At 33.2% G+C, this 12,765-nt stretch overlaps 1 protein-coding gene across 4 annotated transcripts; it reads left to right on the forward strand.

Annotated features, from left to right (window-relative positions):
- The first annotated feature begins 18 nt into the window (after window positions 1–18).
- LOC105112848 (probable protein phosphatase 2C 6) lies at window positions 19–5,124 on the forward strand. Of its 4 annotated transcripts, none has more exons than XM_011008721.1 (6): window positions 19–400; window positions 507–806; window positions 1,120–1,494; window positions 3,344–3,461; window positions 3,684–3,907; window positions 4,205–5,124. In XM_011008721.1, exons 2-6 carry the CDS (start codon window positions 537–539, stop codon window positions 4,742–4,744), a joined length of 1,527 nt encoding a protein of 508 aa, XP_011007023.1. In that variant the 5' UTR covers window positions 19–400; window positions 507–536; the 3' UTR covers window positions 4,745–5,124. The 4 variants fall into 4 exon arrangements, with proteins under 4 accessions (XP_011007023.1, XP_011007024.1, XP_011007025.1 ...); XM_011008722.1 differs by having other exon boundaries at window positions 19–283; XM_011008723.1 differs by having other exon boundaries at window positions 19–283; window positions 535–806.
- Window positions 5,125–12,765: the final 7,641 nt, after the last annotated feature.

The raw sequence follows: 12,765 nt of genomic DNA on the forward strand, positions 1-12,765 counted from the left end.
GGGGGGGGTGTATGTATGTATGTATAGGGTGGAAATAGACGATGATGGTGATGTATACCTTACCTAACATATTGGTTTCTTGGTTTCTCCCTGGCCGCTGGGTGGCTCTCTCTGGTCGTTCAATGCCGTTATTTTCATTTTGAATCTGATCAAATCAATCGTCTTCTTGTATATCTGGATCGATGATGATATGATCAGTACTCCCTCCCTTTCCAGTCCAATCCAAGCCAATCGCCTGTACAAATATTGATCTCTTCTTCCACTTCCAGCTACCGCATAGATTGTATTAATATTTGTCTTCCTTAATTTTATCTTTTATCTCTCCTTTTCTTTTCCTTCTTCTTGTCCTCCTCTCCTCTCCTCTCCTCTCTAGTAGCTAGCTAGCTAGCTTACTAGCTAGGCACGACTCTTTCTTTCCTTCTGTTTTTTTCTTTTCAAAATTGACCCACTCATGCCATTAGCCGATATTAATCTTAAGTATATAATGCTTTTTTCGTAATTGACAGCCATAACTAACTAATTAACTACTACTAGTAATGGGATCTTGCTTTTCCATCATGGGGAAGAAGAAGAAGAAGAAGGATACTGACGATGACCCACTATCCTTATCATCGTCATCAATCACTTCCACTTCTCATTTTTGGAAGAAGAGATCATCATCATCAGCTACTAATGCTAATGCTGATCCAAGTGTGCTCCTTCACATTCCTGGCAGGCTCACCACCAATGGAGCTACTAAACTGGGTTGCTTATATACTCAGCAGGGCAAGAAAGGCACCAATCAAGACGCCATGCTCTTTTGGGAGGTACGTAGTAGTCATTAATAATATTATTACCCTCTTTTTTTTTCTTTTTCTTAATTTAAATTGCTACTTCTTGGTATTCCTTTTCCTTCTTTTTTTTTTCCCACAATTAAACCACCTGTTTCTCTTCTTAGTAATTTGCGTAAAAAACGCAATTTCTAATTGTAATTTAAACAGTCTCATTTACATTGCTCTGTTCTGTTTGAAAAAAAAATGACAGAGAATTTATTTTTGATTTCTGAACTGGTTGTAGGTTTGATATAATGTTGACTTACTCTGACTGGGTTGGCAATTGGAATGTTTCTCTCTGCTGTAGAATTTCAGCTCAACCACAAATGATACCGTTTTTTGTGGGGTATTTGATGGTCATGGCCCTTATGGTCATTTGGTCGCCAAGAAAGTTCGCGATTCCCTTCCACTCATACTCTCTACCCGCTGGAACTCTGCTCAACACAGCTGCCTTCCAAATGCTCCCCCTGCAGCAGCAACCACAAATTCTGATGAAGCCGTGGATGATGAATCTTTTGATTCTTTGGAGGTCGATGAAACTGAAAAACAACTCCCAGATATGTATCTTCCACTTAAAAAGTCTTTATTGAAGGCTTTTAAATTAATGGACAAGGAGTTGAAGTTGCATCCAACAATCGATTGTTTTTGCAGTGGGACCACTGCTGTTACTTTGATCAAGCAGGTACTTGTTTTTGCTTCATTCTCTATCCATTTTCTTTTCTTTTCTTTTCTTTTATGATTTTCTAATATTCAGACCCAAATTCTCTATCAAATTTAATCTCAAGCTTCAGGATGACAGTCTAGTTCAAACACGTGCTCCAAGTTTGCTCCAAATGTTGTATGCAATACCAATTAGAAGTTCTTAGAAGCATATTTGCTTTGTTAAGTTGTTAACAATCAATATTTTGACTTGTGCTATCTTTGTGTAGATCATTTCCTAGTGATTTAGATTTCAACAGGAAGAATTAAGCCTTTTATTATCTCTTTTGAGCTATGATGATATAAAAATCATTAATATTGAATTAATTAAATCACAGATACATCTAACTGTTTATTATTCACTTCTGATACAAGTATCACATGCAATTCGATTTGTTTATGCGTGGCTATGTTTCAAATTCCCAACTATGAATTAGTCATGCAAGATATTTAGATTTTCTTCACTGTAGTTGAATTGAAGTATAGGTTTACAGCTTTGTTATTTGTAATGTGCAGAACAGTTTACAATTCGTTTAGGTGTTGGAAATCCTCATTGTTGGTAGCATAATTCTGCAGGAAGTCTGAAATTTTGAAGCATAAAAAGTGAATTGACAATGAAAGCAACCTGAATAATCACATCCAGTGTTTTAAGCAAAATTTGATTATGAAACCACTAAACATAAGAGTGTAAAAAGACCCAAAGCATCTAAACCCAAAAAGAACCGTGCCTTTTTCAACAATGCATAGAATGCAGCTACCTTTTGTTTCCCATTAGCTTAGCATGCATCAAAGCTGCCTAGACAGTCCTTAGTTTCCCCCAGTAAGGTGAACTTTGAAGAGAGATCTTGCTCTTTAGCTTAAGCTATACTTGCAGAATCATTGTACAATATCACATGCTACCAGAGTATCAGTAGTAAAACTAGTTGCCATCGAAGGTGCCATCAGTTCTGCTCCATTGACCTTCTAAATCTCACATTATGATAGCATGAATTTCCACATATTCATTAGAAGCTTGTACAAACCATTTCGTGGTAGAAGCCAAGTCATTGTTTCAATAACAATCATATCTGAAGTTTGATCTTTCTACTTATGTAGATATTGCAAAGTTTTGTGAACCTTTATGTTAGATCATTAAACCATGTTATGGAAATCTAAATAAATATACAGTACACATGGCAATGTTTTCCTGATGTTTGCCTTAATAATACTGTGACCGGGGGCATCTTTTCTACATTTTGCTTTTGCAAGTTCATGGCATGGGCATTTGTGATTTTGGTGGCAAATACTAGGGACAAAAACCAATTATAGCAGATTTGTTGTTAATTCATTTTAGGAATTCTGGAAGTGAAAAGATTGTGAGGTTCTCTGGCAGAGAATTGAGCTTGCAGTGACATGGTATGTTTAAATGGAGAGGAATATCATGATTATTTTGTGTGACATAGTGGTTGTTAGGCATCTTTAGAGCTCTCTGCCACTAGCACATTGAGAAGGATTTTCTTGCTGTACTCCCCCTCTTGCCTAATATGGAACCCACCTTGAGAAGTATCCACGGGTTCCACCATCATGTGGAAAAGGGAGTACAACTCTGGGTACATTGAATAATTCCTCTTCAATTGGAATGGACTTATCCTTTAATTTGATTTGATTTTTCTTGAGGATTTCCTGCACTTCAGAGTGTCTCTGTTCGAAATATCTGTTTTGATTTATATTGTCAGCTTGAGAAACATGACTTGTCTTGTATCTTGTTTAGATTTCCCAAAATGACTGTTTTTTGATATAGTAAATGAAACCTGGATCTAACAACACTGTAATGTGAAAATGTGGCTTTTCAGGGCCAGGATCTTGTTATTGGAAATGTTGGTGACTCCAGGGCAGTTTTGGCAACCAGAGACCAAGATGACTCCTTGCTTGCTGTTCAACTGACAGTTGACTTGAAACCTGATTTACCAAGTCTCTCTCTCTCTCTCTCTCTCTCTCGCTCTCTCTCTCTCTCTCTCTCACACACACACACACACGCATGCACACACGAGTGCACATGCATTCATATTTTGCCTCTGATTCAGTTTTAAGGAAACAGAAAATAAAAATAAAGAGTCTCTGCAATATCATATATGGGGAAACTGCTTTGCATATATATTGGTAGAGCTTAGCAATCTTGTCTATTTGGATTAGGGGAAGCTGCCAGGATCCTGCAATGTAAAGGAAGGGTCTTTGCGTTACAGGATGAGCCAGAGGTTCCACGTGTGTGGTTGCCTAACAATGACTCACCTGGTCTGGCAATGGCTAGAGCTTTTGGGGACTTCTGCTTGAAGGATTTTGGTTTAATTTCCGTTCCAGATGTTTATTATCGCTGCCTCACTGAGAGGGATGAATTCATTATTCTTGCTTCAGATGGGGTAATATTCCCTTCTTTCATTTTAATCTACGTAAGAGATTCTCTTTCTTATTCCAGGCCATTTGGCAATTTAATGTCTAAGAAGCATGCTATGTTTCCATGTTTTTGCCATGATCTTGATAGTTTTTGCATTACCACGCTGCTGTCCTACTAATATGAAGCTTTATTGTTACTGGATAATTAGAATGCAGATGAGTTTTCACTTTCATTAAGTGCATTGGACAGAGACTGACCTACCATCATATGGGATGAACTCCATCCCTACTTTGACATTACTATTGATATGTTAATAACATAGGTTTGGGATGTCCTCTCAAATAAGGAAGCAGTTGATATTGTGGCTTCAGCCCCTGGCCGTGCAACAGCAGCTAGAGCTCTTGTTGACTGTGCTGTCCGAGCATGGAGACTTAAATATCCAACATCCAAGAATGATGATTGTGCAGTTGTATGCCTCTTTCTTGAACATCTTTGTGCAGCAAATGGAGAGGTAGAAGAGCAGGATAAGAAAAAGATTCTTAAGGAGCCTGGGGAGCATTTTGTGACCAATGAGAACGTTGGGCAGTTAGAAACACAAGATGATTCTTGTGGTCCTGTTTTTACACATTCGAGTACCACAGAAGACTCTAATGAGATTGTACCTGTCTCTGAGCCGACGGTTGAAAATCTTTCTGTGAAGTGCCTGGGTCCGTCCAACAGGAGCCTGGCAGAGTGCATTTCAACTGCAGAGGATGAGGAGTGGTCGGCCCTAGAAGGTATCACAAGGGTTAATAGTTTGCTGAGCCTTCCTAGGCTCTTGGCTGGTGACAAAAGATCAGCCAGTTGGAGAAAATGGATATGAGAAATCTGAAGCCTCTACACGCTTTTAATCTAAGCAAATCTGATTTTGATGACGTCTTTGAAATCAAGCTGATGAAATTTGTTGATTTTGCAACTGTATATAGTTTGAAGTTGCTGGAGACAAATTGAAAGGTCTCCCAGTATATTGAAAAGGGATCGTTTTCTAATTTTAAGTTGGTATTTTCATTAGATCAGGTGAATATCCTACTGAGAAGAGTGGCCTCATAGATTTGGTTCATGATGTTATTCATGGAATATGACCATATGTTGTTTGTTGTATTGCAATCAAATTCATACTGACTTTTTTCTTTGAATCTCTCTCAAAAAGCTATTTGTTTGTGTGTCTTGCTTGACAAATAAGAGAATTTAATATTTGGAACATCGTCAGAATGTGCTCTGGTCTTTCGTAAATGTTAGTTTGGAATATGGCATGTTCCTTCCCCGCTAGCTAGTTGCGGCGCCATATATGCGTGAAAAGTTAGTTGCTCTGTTTTAACACAATCAAGATAAATGGAGCCTGAAGCTGTGAAAATGGCAGAAGCTGGCAAACATGTGTGCTATATCTTATGATTTTATTTATTTTTATTTGATTTTTACACAAATATCCACTTGTATCTGATTAGCTTTATATCTTCATGTGTTTGAATTATATGTCCAAAAACTTCACATTTTATAAGTGAATTTAATTTTATTTGAATTTTTTTTTTCTATTTTGGCCAATCATTCATGCATCCACATTCTTCAATATATTTAAGCTCAAGATTTTCATTTTCATTAGTGATATCAAGTGATATATTATAATAAAAAAATGCTAGAGCATTTACAATTGGTATATGCAATTTGATTACTCTTTTTTATTCAATAAATGCATTCAATAGTTGATTTGTAATGTTTTACAAACAAAATATCTTTTGAACTTCTTGTTCACATTGTTTTGTAGGAGGATCAAAATTTAATAATAATAATACATTTCATGTAATATCTTTATCTAGTTGTGTAATTTCTCCTTTTAATGCTAGAAACATAGTCTCATCAAAATGACAATCGACAAAACGTGTCGTAAATGAATCACCTATTAAGGGTTCATGATATTTAATTATTAATAGGAACTTAAACCTAATATATATTCTCAACCTCCTACGAGGACCCATCTTTGTATGTTATGGTAGATAAATTAAAATATATACCACACAACCAAATATTCTTAGATAAAAAATGCTTGGCTTATGACCAAAAACCAATTGTAATGGGGATAATTTGTGATATGTTGCTGATCTAATGTGTATAAGTGTTGTTGCTTGTAAAACAGCGTACCCCAAGTAGGAACATGAAATTTTGTTCTCATGAGTAGTGGTCTTGTAATTAATTGGAGGCATTTAATAAGTAATTTAGCAAGATTATTTGGGCAACAAGATGTTCAATGTTTATCCTAACTGATATGCAATAATCATTAAATGTTTAGGATGAGACTTGATTAGTACTTAAAAGTGTATTTTTTATCAAGGTTTTATGTCATTATTTTGCACTTGAAGTATCAATAACTCCTTAACTAAAACATATTTTATAATAATATATCCAATAATATAAGATACCTTTAATTTATGGTAAATGTTCATTTTAAATGTAGGCCTATCACATAAATGAAAGGATTGATTGATGAATTTAAAAACTGAAATAGAAAGGACAAAGAGATGACTAAACTTAGAAAAGAGATGTCGGTGCAATCCAAACCGGAATACTGTTTGATAATTGGGTCATATCTGGAGCTATAGATCTTAGATTTAGGTTTACTTTATATGGATGGAAAGATAAGACATAGGTCTACAACTTTCATAAGGAGCCCAAGACTTAAAAAGGTCATTTTCAAGTCCAAATTGTAGCAACAACAAAGAAGTCTGAATCTGTCCTCCAACCCAAGCATTGTTCAGTATTTGACCCATATCTGGAGTTCTAGAAGTCCAAATGATATGCATTTTTTACACAAGAAAGATAAGACAATTTCCTAAAACTTTCATGTTTCAAGTGGCTCCAATTTTGACGTTATCAATGACGTTTTGGGCAGACAAGAGAAGATAAAGATTGTCACCAAGTCAAGAGTTGGTCACCCACTCATCAATTAGTCATCAAATCAATAGTTCCCAATTTTGGCCTATAAAAGAAGGCATTTGCCATGCATTTAGGCATCTTGGTTTCCAGATCAAGATCATGCTCTTCCTTTCTCTCTTTGTATTCATGTATTTAGGCATCTTGGTTTCCAAATCAAGATGATGCTCTTGCTTTCTCTCTTTGTATTTTTTGTAATTTTTATACTTTGCTTTCATTAATATCAAGTTTATGCCTTTCATTTCCTTTCCTTTACTTAGTTAACTCTTATCTTATTTATGTTCTTATTTTATTTATTTATTTTTCTTTCTTTCATTATGTTTAGCTAAGTTTATTATGTCAAGGTGAAAAGGTTACATTAATGGTGTAAGAATAAGTATAATGTAAACTCAATATGAACTTTAATGTTTGATACTAACATATTTTGTATTTGTTATCTTGTTCACTCTTTAATACTTTGCTTGTTAAATGACTAATCTTCATTTATGTTGTATAACACTTGGTACAACAAATGCTTGACACTTTCATAGTTCATACTGTATGGTATAACCAACACTTGAGCTATGAAATGAACTTGATTTATTGTTAACATAAATTATAATCATGAATGCTTGACGAGATTTACAAGTATTAGCATTAATCTAACCTTGATATTTTTTGTTATCATTGTTTAATCCTTACGTTAATATTTCATCTCAAAGTATAATATAAACTCTTATTATTAAATTGAAAACCATACAGTATGATTATAACGTTAGTAGTGTCAAGTTTTTGGCGCCGTTGCCGGGGAGGTAAATTCTTGTACAAATTATAATATTTGTTTTATTTTTTCTTTTAACTTTTCTTATATCTAACTTTGTTATTTTGTTTTATTTCTTCTTCTTTTGTTTTCTTCTTCTTTTTATTCTAATCCTACACATACATGAGAGTGTGGTCATGTACATTAAGTGGTAGACTTTGTAGGGTATCCTCATTATTTTTAGAAAATATGGCTAAAGAAGATAATCAATCTCTTCATAATAAGAATAATGAGAATAACCGTATTAAAACACTTAGAGATCACATAAATCCTATAAGAACAAGTGCACTATCATGCATAGTTTTCCCTCCTGATGCATCTCATTTTAATTTCAAGCTAGACATTATTCAAATTTTACCTTCTTTTCATGGTTTCAATTTAGAAAATCCATACTTGCATTTAAGAAAATTTGAAGAGGTCTGCAACATGTATAATGACTCAAATTGTAGCATGAACACCATCAGATTAAAGCTTTTTTCTTTTTTTATTAAAAATAAATCTAAAACATGGCTATAAAATTTAATATCTGGATCCATTCATGTTTGGGATAAAATGCAACAACAGTTTTTAAAGAAGTTTTTCCTTTCTCACAGAGCAAACTCTTTCAAAAGACAAATCACCATTTTCACTCAAAAACTAGAAAAAACATTTTACCAATGTTGGGATAGGTATTGAGACTTGCTTAATACTTGCCCTCATCATGGTTTTGAAACATGGAGGTTGGTTTGATATTTTTATGAAGGATTAACTCCTAGAGATAGGCAAATGGTTGAATTGATGTGCAATAGAACTTTTGAAGATAAAGACCCTAATGAAGCAATGAAGTACTTAGACTTGTTAGCTGAAAATGCTCAAAATTAGGACAACGTAGGTACTTATGAAGCAACGAGTAAAACTCAACCTCATACATCTAGTAGAGGTATGTACAACCTTAAGGAAGATCATGACCTCCAAACCAAGTTTACATCTTTAGCTAGAAAAGTCGAGACACTAGAATTGAAAAGGAGTGGTCAATTAAAATCTGTTCAAAACATTATGTGTCAAATATATGAAACCAATGAACACTCAACCAATAACTGTCCAACCTTGTCTTCTTTTAAAGAACGTCTCCATGAACAAGCTCATGCTTTAAACAGTTTTCAAAAGCCCAACCATAATCCATACTCGCAAACATATAACCCTAGTTAGAGAAATCACCCAAATTTTAGTTGGAAGAGTGATAACAATAATGCACAAGATTCACAACCACCATTTCATGCATGTCATAATTTTGAAAATTCTCATGGATATGCACCTCTTTATGCTCCACCTCTTAGAAGAAATCTTGAGGAAACATTGTATGCATTCATTGAAAAGCAAGAGACAATCAATACTCAACTTGCTTAAAACATGACAGATTTTAAAGATACTCTTGCAAAATTAACATCTGCTCTCAATTTCCAAGAGAAAGGTAAGTTTCCATCTCAAAGCATGATAGATTTTAAAGATACTCTTGTAAAATTAACATTTGCTCTCAATTTTCAAGAGAAAGGTAAGTTTTCATCTCAATCATAACAAAATCCCAAGGGGTAATTCAATGCAAATACAAGTAATCTTGGAAGCCAATACATAGATCAAGTCAAATCAGTCATTACTCTTTGGAATGGTAAGGTTATTGAAAAACCTACTCTTGAACCTTGTAAGAAAGATGATGTGTCAATTTATAAGGGTAAGGAAGGTGTAGAATCTGAAAATTACAAAGAAAAGATAGATTTCCCGCCAGCACTTTCATTTCCTCATGTCATGACCAAATAAAGAAAAGTTAATCACAATCTGAAATCTTTGAAACTTTCAAATAGGTAAGGATAAATATACCTATACTAGATGCTATTAAACATGTTCCTTCTTATGCTAAATTTTTGAAAGATCTGTACACTGTGAAGAGAAAATTAAATGTGAAAAAGAAAGCCTTTTTAGTCGAACAAGTAAGTGTCATTCTTCAAAACAATAATGCTTTGAAATATAAAGACTCTGGTTGTCTTATAATTTCTTACTTTATTGGAGAACATAAAATTAAAAGAGTCTTACTTAATCTTGAAGCTAGTGTGAATTTACTTTCATATTCAGTTTTTTAAAATCTCAATCTAGGTGAGTTAAAACGAACTTCTATAACTCTTTTACTTGCTAATAGATTTGTAAAAGTGCCTAGAGGAATAGTTGAAGATGTGTTAGTACAAGTTAATAAATTCATTTATCCTGTGGATTTTATTGTCTTGGACACACAACTTCTTGAAGCACGTAATTCATTTCCTATTATTTTAGGATGTTCATTTCTTGCAACTTCTAATGCATTGATTAATTATATGAATGGACTAATGAAGCAATCATTTGGAAACATGACATTAGAGATGAATATTTTCAACATTTGCAAGCAACCTAGAGATAATAATGAATTACAAGCAAATCATATTGAAAAATTAGTTTATGATCAACTTGAATCTACTTTAAGTAAAAATAAGTTAGATGAATTTGAAGATTTGCAAATGATTTATTCTCAGGAAGATATTACGGATAAAAAAGGTACTGAAAATATTAATGTGGATCTTTTGTTAAGAGTGACAACAGATTCGACATTCGACATCACACTAATCGATGATTACTTTCCTAAAGAATCCTTACTTTCTCTTAGTCCAATGCCTTAGTATGATAAAAATATCAATTTTCTTGCTTTAAGAGATTTGCCAGCTCATTAAAGTACCCAAAACAAAATAAAGTTTTTGAGCGACATGCAAAACTTTTATTGGGACGACCCTTACTTATTCAAGTATTGTCCTGATCAAATATTTTAAAGATTCATTCCCGATAATAAGGTAAGTAGTGTCATTAAATTTTATCATTCTAAAACATGTGAGAGTTATTTCTTGTTAAAAAAGACATTTGTAAAAATCTTTCAAAATAGATTTTATTGGCCTACCATGTTCAAAGACTCACATGCATTCTGCAAAGCTTGTGAAAATTGTCAAAAATCAGGATTTATTTCAAAATATAAGAAATCTAGATAATCTTTTATTAATTTTTAAGACATATCCTAGTGGAGATGTGTATGGTGCATTTCATAATTAATGACCCTATTGTCATAAAGAACATGTTTGATATAGTCTTGGAAATTTAACTAAAAAAGATCATGTTTGCTAGTTTTTAAGAAAATTGGATAGGAAGCCTATCTCTAACCCATAAAGGTTGTTTAAGCCATTCTAGGACGAAAACCAAGGGAAGATGTGAGTCACGATCACAACTACCTATACATATACATGTTTTTTAAAAAAAATAATAAAATAAATAAATAAATGAAGAGAGAGAGTATGAGACTTCAACTTGCCTACATATATGTGGTATGATTACATTTTCAAGTTCTCATCTATAAAATCTTCTCTTCCTTCCCTTCATTTCTACTCAACCTATACATTCAATAGATATAGAAGAGTGTGGAAATGACAGGTTCCTCAAGTCATCACATAAGAAACACTTGTGTTTTCGGTGAATCCAGTTCTAGGAAACAACAGGAGTTTTTAGAATCAACAAATCATCTTGGTCAGATACTAGCTAAGAGAAAGATTCATTTAGTATATGGAGGAGGCAGTTTTGGGTTAATGGGGGGTGTGTCACTAGCTGTATTTTTAGGAGGTAGTCAAGTTATGAAGGTTGTTCCTAAAACTTTAGCATAAGGGAACAACATTGAAAAAATAATTGGAGAGGAACTATAGGTCTCCACAATGTCTAATCAAATAAATCCAAAGTTTAAACACATTGATGCCTTCATTGCTTTACCAAGTGGCTTAGGCATATTGGAAGAGATCTTTCATATTTTCTCTTGGGCCAACTACACATTCACCATAAACCCATAGGTCTATTAAATGTTAATGGTTATTATGACAAGTTGTTGTCATTTCTTGATAATGCTATTGAACAGGAATTTCTAACATCTTCAACATAACAAATCATAATCTCTGCTGTTATTGCTGAACAATTGATTAACCAACTATAATATTTTATTCCTGTAATTGATCCCTTTATGAGTCACATAAATTGATCATCTAAGGAAAGCTGTAAAAAGCTTAGATTGGATTTGAGCATCCATTTGTAAATCTTTGTGTCTTTTGGTTTTATTATTGTGTTTTGTTATTTCTTATATTTTTTTAAGTGTGTTTCAGGTTTGCTAGTATTCGTTATTTCAAGTGATATCTTCTATACTCTATCTTTCTACCTTAGGACATTAAAGATAATGTTTCATTTTGGTTAGGAGGAAAGGGTAGTAATTGATAAAAAAAAAAATTAACTAACTGTGTTTTATATTTCATAAAACATGTGCAAAATTATTATTACTAGAATAACAAAGTAAAAGAGATATTTTGTTAAAGTGACTGTTGAGACGCATCTTAGTAACCATTCTTAATAAAGTCTATTATAATACTTCTTGAAATATTTAGGTTTACAAACTCTCACATTGTTATCACTTAATTATGCTTATATACTCATTTATCATGTATTTTTAGACCTTAATTTTCACACACGGACACTTTTTAACATATGATTGTGGGTTGCATATTAGATTATTATATTATTTATGTTCTTTTGTCAAAGGTAATAACTAAGAGAAATGGATAGTATATAATTTGCAAAAAAAGCAAAAAAAAAATAATAATAATAAAAACATAGATAAGTTTGGTTTTGTAGCCTCTCTAACCTAAACAATTAGGTCTGAAGGGATGTTTTAACACCTAATATCCTAAAGTCATCTGACTTGGAAGCTATTGGCCCAATGCTTGTTACATGGATTAAAGAGAAAAACTTAAGGGAATGAAACATTGCATTATCTATATATTAGTATCTATAACTTGAGTTACTAAGCTCGTAGGGGTGTTTCGACACCTAATGCCCTAAGACCAACTGGTCTAGGAGTCATTAGCCAAAAACTCGTTATATAGGTTAAAGATGCATTGTGTTTTATATTATATGTATAAATATATTAAAAAATAAGCAAAAAAAAAGAAAAATAATAATAATCCTAACCCAAGAAAGTTAACCTTAAACACTAGAACAAAAATTTTATTTTCTCCCAAAAAAAGCCCTATAACTATATG

This window comes from Populus euphratica, unplaced genomic scaffold, assembly GCF_000495115.2.
Source record: "Populus euphratica unplaced genomic scaffold, PopEup_1.0 scaffold371.1, whole genome shotgun sequence".
NCBI classification, from domain to species: domain Eukaryota; kingdom Viridiplantae; phylum Streptophyta; class Magnoliopsida; order Malpighiales; family Salicaceae; genus Populus; species Populus euphratica.

What these genes read in the sequence shown, in the direction of transcription:
- LOC105112848 (XM_011008719.1), top strand. Translation starts at nt 537, where the DNA reads ATGGGATCTTGCTTTTCCATCATGGGGAAGAAGAAGAAGAAGAAGGAT. An exon ending in CTTGAAACCTGATTTACCAA is followed by an intron (nt 3,462 to 3,683) that starts GTCTCTCTCTCT and finishes TATTTGGATTAG; the next exon opens with GGGAAGCTGCCAGGATCCTG. An exon ending in TTATTCTTGCTTCAGATGGG is followed by an intron (nt 3,908 to 4,204) that starts GTAATATTCCCT and finishes TTAATAACATAG; the next exon opens with GTTTGGGATGTCCTCTCAAA.